At 44.9% G+C, this 25,921-nt stretch overlaps 1 protein-coding gene across 2 annotated transcripts in view; it reads right to left on the reverse strand.

Annotated features, from left to right (window-relative positions):
- The window catches only part of FBXW4 (F-box and WD repeat domain containing 4), a 59,361-nt gene that overhangs the window by 13,460 nt on the left and 19,980 nt on the right, over window positions 1-25,921 (reverse strand). Inside the window, exon 6 of one of the 2 annotated variants that reach the window (XM_041461574.1) lies at window positions 276-341. The exons of the other annotated variant lie outside the window; for it this stretch is intronic. Within the exon in view, the coding sequence (XP_041317508.1) occupies window positions 276-341 (66 nt within the window). The remainder of the gene's footprint in view (window positions 1-275; window positions 342-25,921) is intronic. 2 annotated transcript variants of the gene reach the window in all.

Genomic DNA, 25,921 nt, shown 5'->3' on the forward strand with positions numbered 1-25,921 from the left:
TTGACTGTATACAGGTAATGGGAAGAAACCAGGATGGCTGTGCCATCAACTGGAAAAGCTGAGAAGAAAAGCCAAGTTACTGAACCAGAACCATCCCCCACATATGCCTTTCCACACCAGTTTGCTTTGTCCCCCACTCCTCAACACATCTCATCTTCTATCATCCCTTGCCTATACTGACAAAAGGAATTATACCCTTTTACAGCATTTCCAATACTGTATTGTTATTCACTTTTCTTGTCAAGTCCCTCCCTGTAACCTGGAAGCTCACTCACCTCTCAAGGTCCCAGATTCTCAGAGGTGAGATGTGTCCACAGCAGGCTGTCCCTGTCACAAATGAGCTGTTTAAAAAAAACAAAGAAACAAACAAAAAACACTTACTAATCCTCATGTTCTGAAGAAAGTGCATGAGCAAGACAGAGAAAACAGGTTACAAGATAGACTTTGAATTCTGGTTCAAGATGATTTCAGCATGTCCCACCACATTTCACAAGGGACAGGCAGCAGCAAAGGGAGAGCTGCCACAGGACTCCCACTAGCTGAGTTTCCCAGATGCAGCAGGTCACAACTGCAGAGAACTGGCAGGATATAAAGATGTATTTGTAAATACAAAAGGAAAACATAAACGGGAACAGCTGTAAACATTTTCAAATGAGTCAGTACAGTACTTAGCACGTTTCACACACAGTCAGTGCTGTAAGCTGTAGAAAGACCCCATGGAAAATTTACTGTTATTTCCTACTTCATGTCTCACTTCTGCTTGTTGGCAACTTCTGAGTGCAATCATGAACTGGCTGCAGCATCACAGGCCTAAAGAATCACAGAATAGAGGTCTCTAGTCCAGCCTGCTCAAAGCAGGGACAATTCCAAAGCTGGATCAGGTTGCCCTCCCCAGTGCTCAGGCACTCTCTTTTAGAGGCAGCACAGTCTCCTGCAGCAATATTTGGCTCCGTTTACACCCTCCAGCAGGGCCCATTCCAAAGTCCTCTTGGCAATGCTATGTCCCTGCTGCACATGCTGGCTCCAGAGGTCACCTGACACCCACTGACCTCATACTAGCTCATAAGACAGAACAAATCCTTAAAATCAAGCACGAGGAACATGGGTGCTGTGCTCTCCAAACCACACTGCTTGTTTTGTGCCAGCTTCCCATTCTCAGTCCAAATAAGAAGAAGCAGCTCATACAAGGATTTCTTAGTAAGTTACAAATGACCTCTCACAAAGCCATATTTATTGCAGCTACTGAGAATAAAATGCCAAAACTCCGTTTAAGTCAATGCAGCAAGGATAGAATGAACACAGGAAATGGAGCCTGCTTTAAATAAAAGCCATCTCTACGCTTTGCCTAAAGAACTTTTGCAGTATGACACAAGGCTGGCAGCTGAAAGATGAAAGCAAAATAAGAAAACAATGTCATGTCTATAAAAACAGCAGTTAGAGCAGTCTTTAAACATTTCTTTGATCCTCTACAGCATTCTTTCTTTGGAAGTTAAGGTGTCTGCAAGCCTCTACTGCACCAGGAATGGATTCTTGCAGCACCTTTGACTTCTGTGAGAAGCACTACTGCTGCTGCAAGTGGTGATCTACTCAGCACTACTCAGCAGCCAAGTGGTGAACACAGGTTCAACTCAATCAAAGCCAGAGAAGGACCAGATGGAAGCAAGACTGGAACTCAGGACTCCTACTCCTATCTCTCTGGTTTAGCTCAGCAACTGGTTTCTCCAAACCGTACAGCCAAAGCAGCACTGAAAAAACACTGTGCAAAAGAGGAAAGCAGATAACACCAAACCATTTCAAGCCACCATGGAGGTGTCCACAAATTCTGTGACTCTTAGCTGCCCTTTAGGCTAGAAAAGGCCTGCAGAACTAGAGCTATTTTAAAGTGTCTCCAACCAGGATGTCCTACATGCAACATTCCAGGCTCAATGGCAGTGCACATGCTATCAGCCAAAGCACCTGTAGCACTGGGCAGTCCCTACAGGTGCTGCAGGGTGCTCACATTTCTCTTCTGCATGGAAGTCCTTGACCAAAGTCTGAGAGTCTATGGAAAATAATCAAATTCCTGTTGCTGTACAGCAGCTACCACGATCAATTAAGAAAGTGTGCAGCATTTAATCTTTGGAAACATGATTTCTGCTCAATGCTTGCCTTCTCTCCACCATAGTCCAGGACAGGAGGGAACATTTCTCTTTTGCCGATGTCACCCACCTCAGAGGAAAACAAGCAAAAGACACCCACTTTGACAGCTTGTCGGTTAAGCCCCATGTCTGGAAAGCAACACTTTGGTCAGGAGGTCCCTCTGTTACAAAGTTAGGTGTTGGGTTTTGTCCCCCCTCCCCAGACATAATCCATTAATAACTACTAAAGTCAATTACTGTGGTTAGAAACACAATAGCAGTCAGGGAGTCAGTCAAGCAGGCAATTGGGTGCTTAAGATTTTTCTTTTGGGGGACAAACTGACTCTGTCCCAGCAGAGAACGCTCTCACGTGGGAGACAGATCCCTTTGTGCAGAAGGTATGCACAAGGCTTTGATGGTTGCCACAGGTCTAAATTACCATGGAGGCACACCAACAGGGAGAAAAAGGTGGGAGGAACAGCTAGGTCTAATCCTCCCTCATGCTGTCAGTTCTGGACTTCAGCTTTCCTTCCTTGGTCCTTACCCCTCACCCCTCAGAGAAAAAAAAAGAAAAAAGAGAGAAAAAAGCATTAGATAAAGAGATTTTTCTCCAGCATGGAATACAGGCCTCAGGGCCACAAACAAGTCTCTTCTGGGTAAAGCTGACTCCATTCAGTCAACAGGAATTTTGTCTCATACTTCAGTGGGATCAGGTTTGCAGGCCTTATCTTTAACAGCCTGAGCCCATTAGCAAGCAAAGATAAGACTTCTCCCACAAGAGCAGGCCACCTTCACTGCAGCATTAGAATGCAGCATTCACAAAACAACATGCACAAGAAGGGGTACCAATGAGAAATTCTTGAAGCCTGAGAACTGACCTTAAAGTCTGGATTCCAGGGCATGATACAGGGCCCCTCACCTTGAGTCTGATCTGCAGGCACACACCTTGAAGCTTCAGGTGTCTCATAACTGGAAGCCTCTCAGAGGTGACAGTTTTACTTCAGGCAAAAGAGCAATGCAAGTCAGCTTTCATATGTCTAAAACAACATGCAGATTGGAGGAAAGCATATAAAGTTTGGCTCCAAAACTTCTGAAACTTCGTTTAGCTTAGAAGATCAGGCTGAAGACTTCTATGAGGCTCGCTTCTTTCAGTCTATCTTCAACAAGGCTCTTTTGTCTTAGAGATCACAGAGCACACATAAGAAAACCCTCCAAGTTAGAGAAGTGCAGCTTTTTCACAACCATTGTTGCCAGCTGCCCAAGAAAAACAGTTCAAGCTGAGTTACCAGCTTAGGGAGTGTCATTCATTTTGCCCACACTGCTTTCTACAGCCAGTCTGAGGAGAGACTAGATTGGGAAGAGGGGAGTACAGGATACTCTACATATAATAATGCAGGCATGACTCATCTACCCAAAGTATATGATGGACACTGACCCTGATCAGATGCATCTACATCCACCACAAAAACTGCTATGGCCAGTCTCCAGGTGGCCTTGGAGATGTAAAGCCCCTTCCCCACTAAGCTTCCTTCTGTCCTTTGAAAGCTGCTGGCTACCATCACTACAAGATCCTCCTAAAAGGCCCTTCTAAAGGAGAAAAAAGCACCATTGTAGGGCGTCCATAACAGGGCATGTTGCCTTCACAGGGATCCCCTAGGAACTAAAACTAGTCAAAAACCAAACCAGGAAGGCAAGAATTTTGCACAGCATTAAGACATACATACTTCATAAACAGCCTATTTTTGCTGTCCAACACAAGGAATCTTCCAACTCATCTGATACTTTGATGTCCTCTTTCTTACTGAAGACTCCCTTCTGACATAGAGGAGAGGAATAAACAAGAGGGGGGAAAAAAAACCCAACAGAACAACCAAGATCCTGCTTCTCCAGAAGCCAGACCTTCTCTATGTTGCAGAAGAGACATTTCATTAGACATCATCCCCCCACAATAGAAGCTGGGCCAGGAAATGAAAGAGAACACACATCCTGGCAGTGCTGTTGGAAGACACACAAGAACTCTCCATCTGACTGAATTGGGGTTGTTGAAGATCCCATGGCATTTCTGGCAACAGCAGTAGTGCCCTGGCTACACTCCAGCTGCAATAATCCCATGGCTGCTCCCAAGGTGCCAACTACAATTTGACTCATGTAGCATCCCTCTTTACCCCATCCTGGACAGACCACTACCAGATGTGAACAAACCAGAGGGACAGAGGTAGATGCCCACCAGTCCTTTTGGAAAGATGCTGTTTATCCTGAGGCTTGGAAACAGTATCAACTCCAGAAATACAAGTCACATTGAACAACACATACTTTCCCCACTATCAACCCAGCATCTAGAGTGGGTCCTGCCTGAGCTGGAAATCCTGCAATGCAAAGTCATCGAAGGAACCTGGATAAAACAGGTCCTTTCCCACCTCTTCTCAATACACTTCCCCTGTGCCCTAGGCTTGTGCCCTTCCCTGTACTGTAAACAGATTGCTTCTCCAGTTCTATTCTCCTCTTCAGGGATTTCAAGTCCAGAATCTGCCTGACACGTGCAAGTGCCCATTCCTTCCTCCTGGTGCTCTCCCCCGCCCCCTGGAATTGGACATCGTTGTTCCATTTTGGAAACTATTATATATGGAGACTCACTGGACTGGGAAACAAAGAAGTTATTGCTTGACAGAGTTCTGCAGCTGGGAATGTGGAAGGTGGGGGGAGAGAAGGGGGAGAACCAGGGAAGACAGGATGGGGGGGTTGGTAGCAGTGTTATGAAAGTGATCAACAGAAAGGAGAGCTCAAAGATGGGAAACATCTATTTTAAAAAGTCTCAAGTGAGATGAGAAAAGAAGGAGAAGAGAAAGCAAGTCCAAAAGGGAGACAGGAGAAGAGAGAGAGCAGTTGGTGCCGACGGTGCTGCGGGTTAAACACACGGGTCTGTGGGTTTGTGTAGCCTTTGATTCAGCACTGACACGCTTTGGCAAGGGAGGCCACCGGAGCTGTCAAATCCTTCACCAACGTGCCCATCAATTGTATTCAGCTCTCCCCGACCCGCACTGGCATTTTAATTACTGTTGGGTAAACTAATTTGTACAAATGAAGGCAACTCTGCCTAATAGAATATGCAAGCTCTCTGACCTCTGACAGGCGATGACACAAGATACAAAGGAGGCAGAGGAAGGCTTTTTATCAGAGCCTTATTACTCTCTATTACTCCAATTAGTTAAGCTCCAGTGCTCCTAATTGGGGGAAAAAATTGCAATTAAATCAATTTTTGATGGGCTGAAAGTGGGTTACCGAACCGCCCTGCCTGTGAAACACTGATATTATAGCAGCAAAGGTCAAAGTCTTTGTCGGCACCTGTGGGGCCCCCACCTCCCCTCTCCAAGCCCCTCTGTGCCCCCCCAACACACACACGCAGCTCGCTAAGGCGAATCATTAGAACATGTCATGTCTTATCGCGGCCGCCACCATCCCGCCAGCCTCATCAGTTGACATCATTATGGAAGGTAACTCCTCCAGCATGAATACAGTGCTAAGGTCACATAAACTTGATGGAGCCCCTGCTGAAGAGCAGATGCAACAGTAACAACATTGTGAAGGGGACAGGAGGGGGTCAGAAACCCAGCACAGCGAGTTTTGCCACCTCCAGCTTGAGACTTCTCCAACAGACCAGATACACACAAAGGGAGAGAGACAGAGAGTGCAGGGGAGCAAGTGCTCATTCCCCAGGGGCATTTAATTTGCAAGGAGAAAAAAAAACCAGCACAGCATCAGTTTAGCACCTTCTTTATGAGCAAGCAGGCACCACAAATATGGAAGAAATCCTGCCTGCTTTAGATGCAGGCAATGCTGGACAAACACAGGACTGGGTGGTCTTGTCAGGCTGGTGTTGCCCCTTCACTGTCCTAGACCAGTTCCTTTAGCTGTACTTTGTACTTCTCAAAGGATGACCAGAGAACTGAACCAAGCATCTTCAGTATCTCAGAAGTCAAGACAGCTGGGTTATATGTTAACATTCTGTAACCACAAATTCAGCAAAAATCAGCAGGTAAGACAGTGCACCTAAAGCTCACCTGAGCAAGCAGAAGAATCCCACTGCAGCACAGCCTCACCTTTGTTGAATAACCTTGCCGAAAAGACCCAGCAGCTGAAGGCAAATAGCCAGGCTTGTTCCAGACTGGAAAGCTCTGGCAGGTTTGCTGCTACTTCTTTGAACTCACATGCATGCTACAGCATCCCCCAAGGCACCAGTCAACTCAGAGTTAAATTGTGCTCCTGATATACCTCATAAATGTCACATGAGAGAAGGTACAGAAGAGCTCTGCCATACCCCACCACGGACTCAGCACAGAGAGAAAGCAAAATGCATAGAGAAGACCATGAACCCTGCAATGCTGACAAACCACTACTGCTCCAAGAGGAAATCCTGTGCTCTTGCAAGGAGCACCAGTGACACATGCATGAACAGATGGACTAATAACTCATTCATATGCCACCTCAAGTGGACCCCTAAAAAGTGGTCCCCAGAAGGACAGCATTTACATTTTGTACTGAAGGGCACTGTAGAGATGCTGGATTGAAACATAAAGTCACGTTTGAGGCAGAACTCCAGCTCATGAGATAGAAGAAATGCTCGTGTCGCTGCCCCCCAAGTTATATACTTCATGTCTCATGACAGACGGAACATCAGCTTCACCTCTCCAGCCTTCTTCCTTGGCCTCTAACTTCATGTCTTCCTCCAGACTTCAGAGACACTCAGGCTGAAGAGGAGAAAAAGCTTTTCATGTCCCCAAAAGCCCAATTCCTGGCATGGCAGACAGATCACCTCTACTCTTGCAAGCTGCTTAGCAGGTGTCCAACCTAGACACCTCCATCCTGCCTTCACTTCTTTGCAGTTTCACCCCATACTCTGTGCCCAAGTTACCTGCAACCTTGATCACTGTCCCTTCAGCAGCCCTGCAGCAGTTAAGTTCTGTAAAGCCACCAGACACAGAGCATAGTCCTCATTTCTGGAGAAAAACTGAGCTCAATGACATCAAGACAAAGATTCCAGACAAGACAAACACATGCACGCTCTTCCACACTACAGCATTGAATGGGAAAACACCCTTGATTAGAAACTAGTGATTCAATCCACAAAACAGTCCTGATGTTCCTAGGCCTGTTCACATCTAAGTATCAATGCTTTCCCCAATACTCCACATGACACACGCTTTTATGAAGAAGCAAATGTTCAAAAGAGGACCACATTCAGATCAGCTCTATAAAAGTTGATTGAGGATCCTGAGTGATCCTGTATGAGAGTAATATTGGAACTGTGCTTTTCATAGTGCTGCTGTCATTCTTCAGAACTTCAAACAGAACTGCTTTTGTAGCTATACAAGTATTTGAAATCAACCTGCTCCTTTATTGAAGGAATAGTCTTGAAAACCTATTTTTAACAGTGTAAAATACATATTTACATGCTATGTCCAACAATCTTCATCTTTCCTCACTCCCCAATCCTCTGGGCTTGCCAGGCATGGAGTAGTTGTTCATGCAGAAGTCTTCGTACAGAGGTCTCCTCATCTCTCTCGAGACCAAATTTAAATCCCAAATGATGCTCAGGTTATTACTGTTATTACAGAAAAAAGAGACTCCTTAACCATAACAGAAATTTAATCCAGAACATAATTCAGGCACTGATCTGAATAACTTGTACCAAAAATCAAAGTCTGTGCCAAAACTGATTTGTCTGTGCATGCTTACCAGGCCTTTCTGTGAGCAGAGCTCTCTGCAGGCAACCACTGGGGTTACATCTTAGCAGCTGAATAATAGAGAAACATGACTCAACTGAGAAATCACTTCTGAGTCTAAAATCTGGGCTGTGCAAGAGATACAGCTCTCTATTCCTACCACAGACAGCTTTCTGGGAAGAAAAAGAAGGGGAGAAAAAAAAAACTAAGAAAAAGGATGAAATCTGGGCACTTTCAGGTCAGTTTGAGGCTAGGTGATAAAACACCACTACAGCACAGTTATATCAGCTTATCAGTAACCAGAACAAAATCTCAAAGAACATATTCAATGCTCAGAAACCATAACATTAGAAATTCAAAGAAAGTGGCTACTAAGGTTACATTTTTGTTTTGAGGAGTTAAAGGTTTATTTAGGTTTTTTGTTTCTTTTTCAAGTGCAGGTAAAATAACCACAGCCGATGTCTCAACTTCCTTACTCACACAAAGCATTCTCCCTTCCAACATCACTACAGAAATCTCAGCCATCTGTAGCAACTTCATCCTATGCTCTACTCTTGCTCTACTCCCCAGAGCAGCCTTTCAAACACCAATGTGCAAAACTCCTGCGAGGTACCCACCAGACAGCATGTTCTACCTCCAACTGCTGCACAAGACATCTGCAGTACAGTGCATGGGAGTTGCAAGATAACTTTATAAAATCTCTGTCTTGAAAAAATTCCCTGGGTTTTTTGAATGAATTGAAAGGAAGGAACAGGTGAAGGTGCCGACTGAGAAGCAGAAAAATATGATCCCTGGATGAGATACATGCACAGTATTAGACACTGGACACCATTTGTACCTGCAGACTATCATGCACCTTGGGCAGATCTCTGAGGGCCTGGCATTCACTTCTCACCAACCTGCACACCCACCTCCAGCCTTCACACCCATCACGTTTCCCCTCCCTGCTCTGGTCAGTACTGTTATCCTTCCCTCTCGCCCTCATGGGGAAGACACCCTGAGCTCAATCTTCCCCAGACCCAGCAGCTTCCTTGAGCTTGGGGCTCTGAGCCCACACACAGCCTTACAAGAAGCTCTGAACTCCAGCCCTCACTTCCTCAAAGCCTGCCCAGGTGTAAAGCTCCAGCGATTCCTTTTTCTTTGCCATTTTCCCTCCCTCCTCCCTCTCCTCCTAGCCCCACCAACATTTTCAGGCCACACAGTGAGCAAGGAGGTTGGAGTACATGAGGACCATTGCAGCAGTCATGCTGTTTCAGCCCCCCCCCCCAACTCAAGACAATTTCTAAGAGCCATTTCTTATCCTCCCCTCCGTGAAATGATTTCTGTTAATTGCCTGGTGGGAATCAGTTATAGGTGGGGGAGACTCTCCCTGCACACACACCCTGGCCCCTAATTGGCTTATTGAAGTTTTAACGGGGCTTTCACCTGGAGAAGCTGGTAATTATTCCCTTCATTCCCCTCTTGCTTGTACCTGTAGCTTCACACTTGGGGCCTGCCTGGCTCCACGGGGGGGACTTTGTTCCCTCTAACTACAGGCCCCACACAAATGGGCCCAGCAGCAGGAAAACACAGCAAAGTGGTAATTTTCAGCCCCGCGTAATTAGCCAAGGTTCTTTCAGCCCAAACTGCTGAATGGGGAGAGGGCTGCTGGGGAGGGTGTGCCATGTGGGAATGGAGGAACGGGGGCTGCTCTCAACAGGCGGACAAAGACCTCTCGGGGCTCCAATCTGGGCCCAGCAAGAGGAGGGGGTGGGAGCGGGACAGTTTGCCTGGCATGGCTGGGGCACAGCCAGCGGTGGGACACACACCGAGGAAGTCAGCCCGTGGCATTCTTCCCCCAGCCTGTGGAACAGGGCAGTGCAGGATGCCAAAAAAGCCATAAAGGAGAAAAGAGATCCAGTGATGCACAATAGAAGCATGTGAAGGGGTGCGATGCATGACAGATTCTTGAAGGCCTGGTGTAGCGTATGCTCCCAGGACAGGATTTCTAGTCACACTGAGATTGAGAAAGGCAATAGACACAGGGAGAATAAGCTGGACAGTGCAGGTCCCAAATAGGATAGCAAGAACTGTGAGGACAGAGTGAGAACTCTGATTGCTGAGAAAAATCATCAAAAAGTAAGTCAACTCCTCCAGCATCTGCTCCAAAAGTCAGGCAACAACCATAACCATGAGGACAGCAAAAAAGGCTCCACATTCTCTTTTTGCTGAGGCATCTCCCATTAGCAAACCAGAACTGTTTTTCATAGTGGGACCTCACTTGTTCTGTCTCCCTTTCTGCTACTTTGGTTTTGCAAAACTACCAGGAAACCTGCTGCATGTGGGTACAAAAAACTTGGCCACCAGTGTATCACTCTTGTGTTAAATCAGACTGATGTCAGATGTCCCACAAGCCAGAAACTGCCATCCTGTCTGTGGCATGCTGCCCCTGCTGATTCTTGGGACTTGTTAGCATCTATGTTTTTTTTGAATTATCACCATTGCCTTCAGGATAGAAATGCTTGTCCTGACTTGTCAGGACTTGTAGACAAGTTAAAGCTACTGCTCAGCTGGATTAATGATCACAGCTTCAGTGCAATGGGGTCTGGGGGATTTTTTGTTTGATTTTAAAGTTTTAAAAAACTCACCTTGTGTCTCTTATTGCAACATCCTAGTAGAAAGCAAGAACTGTCATAATCTAAAAGCTTGGTCCTGATTGTGCAATGAAGGCCAGGTGAAGATCCAGCAGGGAAGTGAAAAGATGCCACTATTACCAAAGGACAGGTACACTGGAGTGCTGAGCAAGCCCTAGGAGATGATGCAATTACAACAATCCTGACGACAAGGAAAGGAGATCCTCAGGGACTCCAATTGTAGGAAGGGAGCAGGCAGGCAGCACAACCCCCAGGGCACAGACTTAATTTCTGAGCTGCCTAAAATACAACGGTGACACAATGCTGCAGCAGGCTGCAAACTAGAGAAGCAAATTGCCTGATTCAACCCCATGATTCTGGTTTCTTTTCAGGCCATATCTATTTCTATCACATTTTATGAAAGACTCTTCCAGAAAGGATCATTTTTCAATTTCAATCCTATTTATTTCAGCCTCACCCAAGATGCCTTAAGTACTTGTCACAGACAGATGAGTTCAGCCAAACACTGTGTGCCTTTGACCCATCAATTCTCAAGATTTTTCCTTAGAAGCAACTTTTGACACCTCTGGACAAAGTACGCTTGCTGTGAAATCCATGCCAGCATCTGAGAAGCAGACACCAAGAATGAACAAAAGTAGGCCTATGTTGACCAGGCCAATTTCAAGCCTGTGCAGAGAAACAGAGTAAACATTCCCTGCACCAGTGGGAAAAGATATGTAATGTCATCTCTGCTCACACTTTATCACAAACTTTACGTGGTCCAGGGCTTTTTCTTCTTATAACCTCACACTCTACAAGAGGACATATGGAATTGATTTAAGTAAATATTCCAGCTGTCACTGCTTTGGACAAAAGTCTAAATATTTGCTCATGTATACAAAATGCTTAAAGAATCATGATGCAAAAGAAGAAAATCTCTTCTATTTATAAAATATCGCCTTTTTATTTTTTAAGATTCAGGACTGCCAAGACCAATCCCAGTATTTTTTCAGATGTGACTGGTAAAGTTTTCAGTTAACAAGTATTGTTTTAGAAATGCATGTATATATATAGAATGACATTTTATATAAACTTTTCCATTAGAATCTATGACAGAAAATTACTTTTCAATAAGCAGCAATCCATGCATGCCAGTGAGGTCAGGGGGAAGGGAGAATCCTTTCAAGTCTGCCAGAACAACTAAAAATCAAGAATGTTTCAGTTTAAAAGTAGAGGTGGAAGGAATCTCTTTTACTGGTGCCACAAGCCACAAATTATTTTTGTCTTTTCCCTTTTACTATACAGACACACATATAATAAATTTAAACTCCAATATTTAGGAGAATTTTGAAAAAAGTGATCAGGATGTTGAGGAAGAAGTGAAGTCAAATATTTACTTTCCTTATCTTAGCACACAGGGCAGCAGTTCTTTCTCGATACCATGCAGAGGGGCAGGAGATGTACTTGTTCATGCTTTTAGGGGACAGAACCCAAATCACAAAAACAGAGTGCTTGGTCTTCCTCCTCTGCCTTGTGATATTCAAACAGTTTACAAATTAAGTCTAAATGAGTTCTTCATCAGGAGAGAGGGAAATAGTGCTCAGAGGGTTTTAAGAAGTCAAAGACCAGAAAAGGTGAAAGGGGAAAGGCATGTATATGGAGCACATGCTACACACAGAGAGGGCCAGGACACTGAGGCATGGAGACACAGGTGCTCTGTGGAGGAGGGAAGCAAAGCCTCATCTGCGTTTAACTCAGCCATGAAATGACTCCTAGAGCTTTCCTGTGCTGATCATTGCAGTCCTGACACAGACACACTTGCAAACAACCTTAATCCACTTGCCCTTAAAGCTCTGGGCAGCTTCCACCTCCCCAGTTCTCCACTCACAGTATGATTTGCTTCAGGGTTTTCATACTACGTGTTTGGAGCATGTCAACTCTTCAGCCCTAAGCAACCAAGATCCTGAATAAAACCCCTCCTCCCCATCTGCATGTTCAGGGCATGCTTGGTTGTGAGCAAGCACCGGAGTGAGAAATCAAACCTGGCAGTCAGGCCAGAAAGCCCCAGCCCTGCATGCAGAGAACGACATACAAGGTTTCATCAACAGATAATTCACATCTAAGGCATAAAGACATTTCATGGCCACCTCTGACACAGATCCCAAACCACCCAAAAACTCCCTGGAAAAGTTTTGCAGAAGCCAGAGTTCAAACCATGCTGACATCAATAAGGCACAGTTTCACAGCACAGATTATCACCTTCAGTATCTGTAATCAGGCTGAGCTGCAAGGCAGGCTAAGAATTATTAAATTGCACTGATAACTGAGATAAGCCAAATCAAGATAGGAAAGTGATCATACAAAATAGATGACATAGAGATAGGGAAACGATAAGACAAGAAGATGAGTAGTAATTTATTACAATGCTTTATGTCAGTATATTGGGGGGAAATTACACATAAAATGGTATTAGAGGGAAAGGATTGCCTTGGAAAGGACTGAGAAAAAGACTCTTCAGGCACACATCTCAAATCTGCAATGGAACAGAGGATTACCTAACATACATCGTCCTTTCATGACAAAAAATATCTGATAAAGGGATATTAAGTACCACACTGACTCCTGCCACTCAGTAAGCTGTTGTCCAGGTGAAGCAGGACAACCTGCTGGCAGTCAGTCCTCCAACACTTCAAGGAACAGAAGTCTGGAAGCTTTGAATGCATAGACAGCTTTGCGGGTAGGAGTGTGAAACCACAGTTTCCTCCTTTCCTTTCCATTGCTTGCACTATTTCCATGTGCTCTGAGAATTTAAGAAGTCACATCGAAAAACACAGCTATTAAAAGAACAACTTCTATTTGTTAAGTCAAACACCCACACAAAGAAATGCCAAAACCAAGCTCACTCACACGTCCTACACTGAAATGAGCACGTTACTCAAACATCAGTATTTGATTCTGCAGCCAGTTACAAGTGTCCCAGTTGAAATTGACACTCATCTTTTATCATGTGAATACACAAGGACCAATTACATGGCCATCAATTCATGTGGGGCTGCATCTCTGTGGACTCCAGTCAGAGACTGCACTGGGAGGAAATGATGAGCTTACCACAGCTCAGGGATGCCTGAACTCCACTCCATATGAACTCCACTCCAAAAAACTGGCCAGCAAGTACCTGCAAGTTGTGGCTTGCTACTGCTTCACACAAGGCCATTGATACTAGAGTTGGGGTAGCTTGGGAAAAAATATTAAAACTTTAAACATTGAAGGGTATCCAGAGAGAGTAATCATTCACTGTATAACCACGTAAGACAATCAGGCACAAGGTTTAAAAATGGAACAACACGTTTCTTCCTCAGGACACAATACTGAATTTGAAAGAAGCCTGTGAAGCCCAGAACATTAACAGGTTCAGAAAGAAGAGATGAGCTGCTCACAGAGCTATCTTCTGCAAACAAGAAAGAAACATTGGTCCAGATGAAAAGTCTAGCCAGGGAAACCCTAACCTCTCCTAACTGGAAGCTGGGAAGAAATAGGCAGGAAAGGATATTTTGCTCTTGTTTCTTACCTTTTCTCCATAGACATTTACTACTGACCACTGCTGAACACCAAATGCTGGGGTAGAAGTATGCTGGACTGACCCACCATGGCCAGAAGAAGAGAAATTCCCTCTTTTGTCAAGCCATGTCCCATCAAGGTCACCTTTTTCATCTCCAGTGATACTGGCAGATGCTGTTCAGGAAGAACATGTAAGCTTGGCAACCTTCTTTGGTCACTCACTTTGCATCCACAGTTTCTGTACTAAGGATTTTAAAGAGTGTATCCCCACCTAGTTCCTCATTATGAACCTGTTATCCATGAGTTTACAAAACCACTTTCAAAACTGCTGGCATTATTCACCTCCACAACCTTCTGCTCTGAGACCATTAGAAAACAGATGTTAGAGAAACATTACTACTTTTCTAATATCTGGAGCAGGCTCCCTTGCTTCTCCACTGTCAAAGAGGAGAAAATCCAGGGGTAGCATACAGAAAATGAAAACATGCTCTAGGCCAAGACAGAAAATCAGATGCAAGAGAGAAACTCTTGAATCAGACAGTCCTGCTCCATCCCCATCCCTCATTAAATCAGCCTGAACAGCCAAAACAGGTCACTGAACAAAGCACAGGTGTAAAGCTCAACACAGCTGCACCAGAAGGAAGAGACCAAGCACAGCAATAGTAGCAATTGCTGCTTGGCCCAGCTTAGTCTGCAATTGCTGCTACTGACGAGTTCACTTCTTTCAGAAGTAGGGAAGAGGTACACAGATTTATTTTTCCCCTGAAAAAAACCTAAGCTGTTGGGTTCCAGCTTGCAAGACTCTTCAGCCCCCACACTAATAAATCTTTGGGACTATAAATCACCTTGGTACAGTCTCTCTTCACAAAGGAAATGGGCTCTCTCTTGTCATTAGCTGCCTGTGTCTACCAACCATAGCAGGGCCTCATTCAAGTCCTCTTTGATGGACGGTTAGACTTAAAGGAATATGTACTTCAATCTCAGAGGGGAAAGAACAAGAATTTACTAATTAGACAGGGCAATGCACATTAAAAGCTGACTTTAATACCTGGTCGCAAATTACCCCTGCACCTGCTAAGTGTGAGGATGCCTACAAAGCAGTAAGAGTACATCCCACATGTAGGGATGGTGAATGGAGCATCATGAAGCCACAACACCTCTAAAGAGCAAGAAAGTGGTTGCAGCAGTTGTGTTCCACACAGTTGGGAGGGAAGGTAGAGAAGGCCTGGCAAATCCTAGATAATGAACCACAGAACACAATACAGGCAACACTGCACAGAAAGAACAGACTTTCCACTCTGCCTTCCAGTCTATAACAGTTGCACACTGCTCTGAAAAGAAACCAGAGGCAAAGGAGCCAAGAAGAGTCAGAGCCACACAATTCCGTCCACGTTGCCAGTGTCCGGTTTAACTCACAGCAGAGATTCATCATGCCAGTAACCCAAGGAAACTGAAGCTTAGCTACAGGCAAGAGGCACTCTGGCATGCTCCATTTGAAAGTGTATTAGCATTCAAGCCAGATGCACACATAAAGGAGAAATTCCTGTTCTTCAGAGGAACTGGTTTCCCTTCAAGGATGACTATCTTCTGTTACTCATTTGCTCCTCTCCAAATTTCAGCCTCTCTGGTCCTGTTCCCCTCTTGCCTTATTTTAAACAGTCTGCCAAGCATCTTCTGTGGGGACTGAAGTGACAAGGAGAATGTTGCAATGGGAGACATCATCATCCTGATATGTGCCAGACTTAATATAGGAGAAGCCCATCTCTGAGCCATGCTTTCATTTTTGTCAGTATTTTCTCTAAGCCTGATGATATTTCTGTGGGCAGTGCTATGCTCTGTGTCAAAATGCCAAAATTCAGCAATAAGTGATAAGTCAGAGATTTACATTTATGACTTCTGTAAATTCATACCATCTGCAACTTCATCCCAAGCACACGGATGACAGAGCCTGCCCAGGATGAAGGCAGTGCTGCTGCAAACATCTCCCCCTCTGCCAGGAAACACCTTCTCTGTAGACAGAGCCCTTCCTTCAGCAATTTCCTAAAATCCATATTGATACACTCATGTATTCCCTCTCTTGAGCTGGAACAGAAAAGTTTGTAATTGTAGATTGGAAGAGCAACATACATTACATACCACACACCTGAAGAAAGTATGCTTTTCTCTTCTTCCTCTCCCTTCTCCTCTTCCCCACAGCCTTTCCTGAGAGCACTGACTAATAAATAATCCAGTCATCTATGCTTTGGAAAAAAGAAACTATCCCCCTCTCTTCTAAGCAGGAAATGCAATGCAAAACCTTGTCCCTTGAATTCTTTCTGAGTTACACCTTGCCCCCATTCACACACAGAGATGTACATATAAAGCATATGCACGTCTGCCTGTTCCTCAAGCTGGCACAAGCTATTTGGATCACAAAGCTGTGCACAAGCCCCAAAGCAGCCATCAGACATTCTGTGCTGGAAGTTGGCCATTGTCTTCCCAGGGATATATGCAAATTTCTGTTGGATACAACAGCTCTAGTTATAGGTAGAATCAGGCAAACACACATTAAACAAGTGTTTTGTACAGCATGGGCTTGATATGCAGTATAAAACGGGTCTGAATTGACTCCACTGATCATAATCAAAAACATACCCCTTTGCTTCAAACAAACTAGTTCATTTTGGGTAGTCCAGAAATTTGATTCAGCAATCAAAACTTGAATCAGAAAGTTATCATCACCTGCAGCCTCCTGTATACTTTTTAGTTTCCTTCAGGAAAACTAGGACTAGCAACTGCCTTCATGTGTACTGCCTTCATCGCTTTCTTGTCTTAATAAATAAAGAACTGGTGCTTTACTATATTCTTCCTCATGCAGCAGTCTGAAACCTTCACTCTGATAAATTCAGTACTTTTGCAGTTCTCTCCAAATATATTTCTTTTTACTTCTAGAAAAACCAAGGGCAGGGGGGAATCCTCCAAAGAGGCCCAGTGCTTCCCTCCTTGTAATGAAACCCTGTAATGGAATGCCCTGCACTCCAATTAGGAAGAAATGCTAATTTTCTCCAGTTGAGCACCCCCTCTAGATGTATCTAATTTGTTTCACTGCTTTCATCTCTCCCCTCCATCACATTTTCATTTAAAGGTTATGATCTGTTTGTGCCCTCCATGCCGCGCCCTGACAAGACACCCCTATGAGAGGTTGCAGGGGCCATGTCGCCCTTGCTAACCCCCTTCCCAAACAAAAACCAAAGCTTTTTTCCCTCCACTGCCTCTTTAAGAAATGCAGAAAGATGAAGGGGAGGAGCAGGGAATTGGGAAGACAATAATTAAAAATAAGAAGTAAGCCCTCTTGCAAGTTAGGTTGTTGGTTGTTTCCAACAAAAGGTTAGAGACCTTTGCACCATGACCAGCACCAGTATGACCAGTGGAGGCCAGCCAGGAGCAACAGCATTACAGAGCTTTGCTATTTCTGCAGATCCATTTTAGGAACAGCTGCCATGCAGAATACTCTTTTGCAAAAGTTTCTGAGATGCTAAATTGTTTAGCTCCTTGTAGGTCTTGGGGAATACATTTTCTCTCATCTGTCACAGGGAGAGTCTGGTCAGAAAGGACATGAAGAGCTGGCTCAGCTGAGGAGAAATTCTCAATAAAGCATTCCCACTCCCCTCTAAATGGCTTATGCCTTGTTCTGGGAGTCTGCATTCTAAAAATTCCTTAGGAGAGCACAGACTTCAGATGCGTAGCAATGGGTCTTGGAATAGCTCTTCATGGCATCCATAAACTTCTGCTGCCATGGCTGTGGCTGGGCAGACATATAAATCCTCAGGGCAGAACCCATCTGGACAGGTCATCCACCCAGAAGAGCTGGCAGCACATAGGGAAAAGGCATCCAGATGTCCTTGCTGGTGCCACACTACTTCCCACAGAAATTTCAAAGGGCGTCAAAGTCACCAAAAGACTATTACTGAACAAAAATAATAAAAAATGCAGCCACCATGCTACCTCCAAGCAAAGCCTCTTTGAAGCCTGCCCCAGTATTGTCAAATAAAACAGTATTCCTGGAGCTGAACCCACAGTCCTCCCAACATACAAACCCTGTTCCTAAGCCAAGCTATTCATTACTTGTGCTCAGTCTCTCCCTCCCTTCACTTCAATTTTCTCCATCAGTTCTTGTCTGTTAGAAAGGAAATCATAGATCTACACTCTCTAGACACAAGTTTCACCACACACCTGTTGTCAACATCCTGTAAGTTGAAAGTGACCAAAGAACCTCTTTGGAGGAAAAGCAACTAAGTGGGCCCTGATTGAAAAGGAGTGGACACTGCTGGGTTCCACTGGCGGCACTGCCTGGAACAACCACCCTCTTGGAAAAAGTAGAACAGCTGGACATGCTGCCCAGACTGAGCATTGAGTAGCCTGTTCTTGACAGTAAGATAAAGATGGAAAAGTACTGCAAGAGTGTTTTCTGTTATTAATAGGCACTTTGCTAATACTGCTCAAGATAGTCAGCTCCCTCTCAGTCATTTCCTGCTGCAGCCGCTGAATCCCATTGGTCACAGCACTATATGGTCCATTACAAGCTATTTCCTCTCTACGTTTGCAATGCCTCCAAAACCTTTTGCAGAAAGTCCTGATGATCTCCCTTCCTGCCTCCCTCTGCAGACACAATTCCCTCATAATTTGACTTTCTGAGACCACAAATGGGGAGCGGGTAAGAGGCACACAAAGATTTACTCTTCATGGATAGCAGCCTTGCCCCTTCCTCCCCTTCCAGGCCCCCTCTCTATCTGGTCCATGCAAACAAACCCTGAGTGGGAAAGAACGTTTGGAAGAGGTCTGTGTCTGGGCCAGCCGCCTTTCATCCAGAAGATGCCTCTTCCCATTGGAAAATACAAGCATTGTGTGGAAACATTTTAATATATTCATGCACATTCCTATAGCTCGCAGGAGCGAGTGGGTCTCAGCACCCTCCCCTCCCTGCCTTCCAAATTATTTTCATAGGCAACGATGCACTGGGAATACCACTTGTTTTCTCGAATGCCCGCGAGTATGTAAATTGTGGGAATATGCAGGCCAAGGGCTGTGGTTTTATTGTGCTGCAGAAAAGATTTTACTAATTACTTGCCTAAACTCCAAAGCAGTACGCCTGCTTTTTTACAAAGCGGGAGACTGGGGAAGGTGGGGGTGGTGGGAAGAGGAGGAGGGGGACTAAAGAGAAAAAAAATAGCAAGGGGAAGACAGAGTAAAGGGAAAGAGGGAGAAGGAAAGGGAGCACAAGGGATGCATTTCAAAGTTTCTCCAGCAATTGGATGGGGGGGAGCTGGGCCCAATGTGAAATCATAGAGGTCAAAGGTGGGTCTCCCTCCCTTGTGAGAAAGTGGTGAATCAGGACGGTTTATCAAACGATCATTTTCTTTTGAAACTGGGAGGCAGAGGCTGGGACAATTCTGCAGATGTGCTTGATGAGTTCGGGACAAAAATGGGCCGCCTCCTCCCCCCCTCCCCCCTTTAAAGTCTCCCATCAGGGGTTGCTTCTCCCTCCACTGCTTCCAGGACCCTCCCCTCCCTTCTTCAGTGGTCAGCTGAGACCCCCACCCACTGACCGCCTTTGTATTCCTGGCCTTTGGACACAGTGACAGGGCCCTTTATGAGACCCCAATCAAGACCCCCATGTCACAGGTACCTAGTAGAGATACCAGACCCTTTTCAAATGAGGAACAACAAGGAAAATATGCTGGCCCATTGTCCCAGCACGGCACCAAGGGAGATGAAAGGGACAGGCTGCTCCCTCTCCGCAGACTGCCTGCCAATCAACCCCAGTTATTAAGGTCACGATGTGGAAATTCTTCTGACCTACACCTAATCAAAGATGCACCAAGGACTTTTGGGACAACATGGGGGAAAGTGGGAGAGCAAGCATTCCCCTGTCCTCTCCACCCATAAATACAGTGGGGCTTCCACAGAAAATTAGTAGGAGTTGTCCCAGCTAGTGCTGCAGCACACTTGCCCCAAGTATCACTAGAGCAGCCAAGCAGAGCTCTGTGCTGGCATGCAGCCTCAGGAGAGCTTAAATTAAAAGCATTTCTCACTGAAAAGTTACAGAGTGAGCAATACTGGAGGTGGCTCAGAAGCCATGATCGAGGACACTGAGACAAATACTAAACATCCTCTTTCCTATTGCTGGTATGTTCGGTTTGCGTGGGCTGTGGGTTTCACCAAACATGGTCAGCACCATCCAACAGACAGTCCTGAAGAAGAAAAACTCAGTGGATGTGAATCTCTGAGTCTCCAAAAGCACCTGGAAGAGTGGATAGATGCCAGTAGGGCAGAGCAGACATTCTGACTGCCCCCGTGCATGATACAGGATGAAGATACCAAGATGATGCTGATGGCAGTGGTTTTTAGGACTACACAGAAATATCTCATAGAGAGGAGGCAGGAGCCATGTGCACTGCCAGAACAATGAGATGGAGACAAAACAATTTGAGCATGGGTCAGATGGCATCAGAGAAGCACATCCCACCAGACAACTCCAGAGCACTGGAAGATGGACAAAATCAACTGCCTCTGAAAGGTTGTTCTGCATCACTCACTGAGTTATCACCACGCACTCAGAACAGTCAGACATGATACTTCAACCTGACACAAGAAATGACAGACTAAGTCTGTGACAGTTCACACAAAAAGGAAAGAAAAAAATCCAAACTCCATAACAGGAACATTATTCAGCATGTATAGGATGTTTCTGCGAGTGCATGACTTTGAATTAGGGCCTCCAGAAGAGCCACATAGTATAAGTCATAGCCACCACTGGCACTCTTACGATCCGTCTTGAAGAAACAGAAATTTTTGGCACTCTTCTTTATGCACCATATCTACTGTCATTCAGGGAATAACCTTCCTGATCCCATGCCAGCTTGCTGCTCTCATCCTGTTGGCATTCTTCAAAGCCCACCTGGATGAAGGTCTTAGTGAAAGGAAAACAAATTTGGGGTGGTAGTATGGTGAAGTCATAGAAAGTGGAACAGTCACAGCCACCAAGCTGCAAGTTTTTTTAATGCTAAACACTGCTCACGTGGTGGCTCATCTTCCTCTGTCTTTTAGCTAAAAGATACCAGTGCAGTGCTACTTGAGCCCCCCATTCCTGTCAGAGACCCTGCAGAAGGTAACAGCCTACCAGTGGTGACCAGCTGGGTTAGAGATGAGAAGTGGAAGATTTCAAAAGAGCTCTGGGACAAATACTCATGTCTTTACACAAATCCTACTACACTGCTTCTCCACTGCAAGTCACTGACATTCCTAAAATTATCCCTTTGTTCCCTGGCTTTTATGCAACTGTTGAAGCAGGTGGAAAACAGCTTTTTTTTCTTGATGTTGAACCAATTGCTCTTAGACCAAAAACTGCTTAGCCATGGCAAGGCATGGTCTGGTTCAGGTCGTTTTAAGCCAAGATCCAAACTGACACCTCAGACACTGTAAGCTGCAGTGCTGGAGCAGACATTACTTAAACCCTGCAGCACAAAAGACAGATATTGCCTTTACTTCAGGGCAATATCCTCCACTATCACCCTCCTTTCAAATGCCAATGGCAGGCTGAGGATCAGTCTCCTGCTGTCCTCAGAGTGAATCAACACTCCTTTAGAAGGGCCAGGCTGCTATCTTAGGACACTACAGCTTCACTTCCCACCTCAGGGCATAAGCTTGCATCCTCTGAGTGACAGGTTCAGCCACATCTGGGAGGAGTAACAGTGGAAGCTGAGCCTGGTTAGAGGCATCTGCACCTGGGGCTCTCACTGTGCAAGAAGTGTCCATCCCTCCGTGTCCCTTCCCGCCCCCAAAAGCAGTCATTTGAAAGGCGGGGAGGGAACAGACACCACTCTAATTGTAGGAGTGAAACCTGGCATCCTCCTGCTCATCTACCTTTGCACTCCATTTCTGTTTCTCTTTGAACCTCTGGTACAGCTTGTCAGGTCGCTGCCCTCCTGAGAGATCAGAAAAAAAAAATAAAACAGTGATTACTATTGTACACTGATATGCAAGCTGGAGAAAGAGAGAGAGAAAAGGAGAGAACAGCCTCCATGTGTCAGACTATGAAAGGGCTTCGACTGAAGCCACCTGAAAAACAAACCCTTAATTTAAATGTTAATGAAAGTGCTGAAGAGACATCAGAGGCTTTCATTTCTCTACAAGGAACAGATTCACCAGGTCTAGAATTTATGGCCCCCTTCACCTCCCCTCTCTTCTTCTCTGCTCCATCAGCCACAGAAGTAAGGAAAGGAAAAAAACCCTAATTTTAACATTAACTCCACACTTCCACCCTAGGATGCAATTGCTAAATTATCTGTTGGCAGGACACTGATCAAAGGTGGAAAAACAAAGGCACACTGCACAACTGAGCAAAGGTAAACAGCAGCCAAGGTCTGGTGAAGTTACCTTCTCCCCCTGCGAACTTAAAAAGCAAAAAGAAAACAATCACAAACTGGAAATGGAAACCTCAAACCATAAGGTTGCCAGCCCCCTTGACTAAGTTTCTTCTGTCACATCGATTAAACAGTCATGGATTCTCCTGTGCAAACCATGCAGCACAAGAAAGATGCTTCCTCCAAGCTTTCTGAGACAGACTTTCCCCTCAAGCAAGGGGAAAAATTATAAAAAACTGCAGGGGAAGGAAAAAAAAAATCAATATGCAACACAGCTCAACACAATTAGAAACAGATGTCTGCGTTCCAACTCAGTCAGCTACTGCCTCCCAAAACCTGCTCACCTGCCTGCAATCACTAGAGAGCCAATTCACACAGTCACAGAAAATATATAAATTAGAGTATTGGCCAAAAGTGACAAAAAGGGAGGAAGTCATCAATCACGTGAGCTTTAGAGGGCAAAAGAAAGAAACTGAAGTGAAGAAAGGTAAGCTGCAGTTTTATAGAAATGTTTGCATATTTGCTTGTTTCTAGAGGAGAGGGGAAACGGACATGCATGTTCATGTGTTCACCCACATGAAGAAGACAAAATAGAGCTAATCTCACACAGTTAAAGAAGGTAAAACAAAGTCTTCTTCCTCCCAACATCAAGGGAACAGTCAGGGCAAATGGATAAGACACAGGTGTCATTTTAGCTCCAGAGGGGAGAAACTGATACTCATTTCCTGCTCCTCAGCTTTAGGGTGAAAGAGCACCAAGTCAGTTATGGCTATTGCATGTACCTAGAAACCCACATCCAGATCGCCCTCTGAGGTCAGTAAAAGATGGCAGTTAATGCCACCACTAACTCTGCACGTCCACTCTGGGATCTCACAGTTGAGCAGGTTCTTCCTACCCTACTTAAGAAACAGCTGCAGGTCAGAGTCCCCTCTCAATTATTCAAACCGACCAGGCTCTATGAAGATCCCCAAGGACAGCAGAGCTATTGCTGCCGGCTGTTTTGCTGGCAATGCACAAACCCCAACAAAACTCAGTTACTTCTCCCAGGTCCTAGCAGACTCAGAGAGGTTAACTGCACAAAGCAAGGTCAAAGCAGAGCACACTACAGCCAACAGCTCATCTTGATATGCAGTAGGGGAAACCTGCTGATGAAATCGGAGTAAGAAATGAGGGCAGGGGAACATTATCCAGCATTTTAACTTCTGCCCATTAGGGCTTCAATTGCACAGTTAAAACCACTGCAAAGTTCCTCTGATTCAAGTGAGTTGTTTTGCTCTAAGACAACCTGCAAGATCAGATTGTTACAGTTTCACAAGAAGTTTCTAGATAACTATTAAAAAGAAGCCCTCAAAATTAATCATTTTGATCGCTCAAATTGAATGGAAGAGAGGCCCATTCAGTAAAGTAACCTTTCTCTTCCTTCCTTTCCCCAATGAGTTTGAGGCTCGTTTTACAATTTGCCTGAGGTTGTCCATAGAAGCAGAGATATCCTCCGATATTACTTCCTCATATAATAATCCATGGGACAGGCAATTAGGTTAAAATCAGAATGTTCAAATACAGGAGTTTGGTCTCAACTACCACACCGCATAAATAGGAGAGCCAGCCTGGCTTTTTAAATGTAGCTGTTCATGTAAGTACATATTTTCCTTTAAATTAAGCATCCAATGCAGACAGCTAGTCTTCAGTACAAACTTTCCTTCTCTCTGCAGTTAACCTGCATTCACCAAGACAATATCCAAAAGGAGAGGTTATCTATTGCAGCAGACTAATGACAAAGTCAGAAAAGAAGAGACTGTCTCTTGGGCTTACATACCCAAAGCATGTTTCTGTCACAGTATGATTGCCCCAAAGTGTACCATGGGTTTCCTAGCTCTCTACCCACAGCTGAAACCTGGCATCCTGCTGCTTATCTACAGTCGCACAATGGAAACCATTTGTGTGCCTCCATCTTCTCTTTTCTTCCTTTAAAATCTGACACACTTTGAGTACAGCATCTCATGAAAAATATTTAAATATTTAAAAATGAAAATAACAAATGCCAGTGGCCAGACCTGGCAGGAGAAGTCAGCTTAGATCTGAGTACTTTTTTAAATTCAACACAAAAAAAATCTGGATCCAAGATTAATAATGAACTTAACATGAAGGTGCACTTTTTTCTTTCCCCTCCAGTTTACATTGTACACTGCTCCCATCTCTTCCCTGGCTACTGCCACCTCAGGAACCACAAAGCATGAAGGTTCCACTGCTCTACCAGAAACTCCTAAGTTTGCCTCACTTTGCACATTTGAATTGGTCCACTGCACTTAGGTTTGCCCTGGTCCCTGAGCACACATAAGTCACTGCAGTAAGCACCAGTAAATGAAAGTTTAACATCTGCGTGATGCAGAGTTCAAAAGGCAAATGAACTCGTAGGGGGAAGAGGATTAGTAGCAGCTAAGAAATGTAATTTAGGGTATGCAGCAGAGTAAGTACAGCATTTTACTAATCCATGGAGAAGGACAGCTTCAGAGATCAATTAAACCAGTGGATGAAAGAAACTGAGGTACTCTTATTTTAAATATCCTACTTTAAGAACTCTCTCAGAGTCTTCTCTAGTCACATGAGATATGCAATGTGTAACCTGCTATACAAAGCACACCAACCTGCATAACTTGGCAGACTCAGAATGAACACAATGCCCTCCTATCCCCAATACCCTGCAGTGCACTGTTAGGGATCCCCAAAGCAATGAAGCTCCAACAACACACGTGGATGTCAAGACACTTCCATGGCTGAAAAACTTAAGTAAAGGACTAAGCACAGTTTTCCCCTGCACAATATGAAGAGATGATCCAATATTCTTGGTACCCTTTTAATACCTCTTCCCCTACCTAATCTCCCTTATAGGAATCATTCTGTTTGCAGACCCAGAAATATCCAGAATAGCACCACTACACTAAGAACAAGGAAGCCTCCTCCCCCAGCTCCGCATATGTACAGGATGATCTCTGTAGTGACACAGGAAAAACAGGGACAAATCAAAGCAGAATACCTAAGGAAAAATGCCTGAAACCAGAGGAGCTGTGCTCTAAGAGCACAAGTCTCTAATGTTTGGCCTGAGTGTACAGGCACTGTCCTCTAGAGTAGCAGTCCAGCAGTGCAGGACTACAGCAGGCGCAGCAGAAAACCCAGCTGTGGGTCAGGAGCATATGGGATACTCTGTAAGAAGCTTCACACAGAGGAAGACATCACTGAAAAGACAAAAAGTTTCAGCCCATTAACAGCTGAAGTTCAGTAAGAATACCACCCTGACGACTCTCTAGAGTCTAAGTCCTGGCAAAATTCCAGGTCAGGAAACTACTGCTTCTCCAAAGCAATTTTGAATGGCTAGAGTTGGAGGAGCCTTCCTTGCTCCTAACCCACTGCACACAACTGCTTTGAGCTCTGTGTGTCCATAGTAGAGACAGCTGCCATTTCTCAGCAGCAGTGGGCCAAAATACTTAGGTGGCTGGAGCCTGATTCTCCAGCAG

This window comes from Pyrgilauda ruficollis, unplaced genomic scaffold (genome assembly GCF_017590135.1).
Source record: "Pyrgilauda ruficollis isolate IOZ18807 unplaced genomic scaffold, ASM1759013v1 scaffold15, whole genome shotgun sequence".
Lineage (NCBI taxonomy): Eukaryota > Metazoa > Chordata > Aves > Passeriformes > Passeridae > Pyrgilauda > Pyrgilauda ruficollis.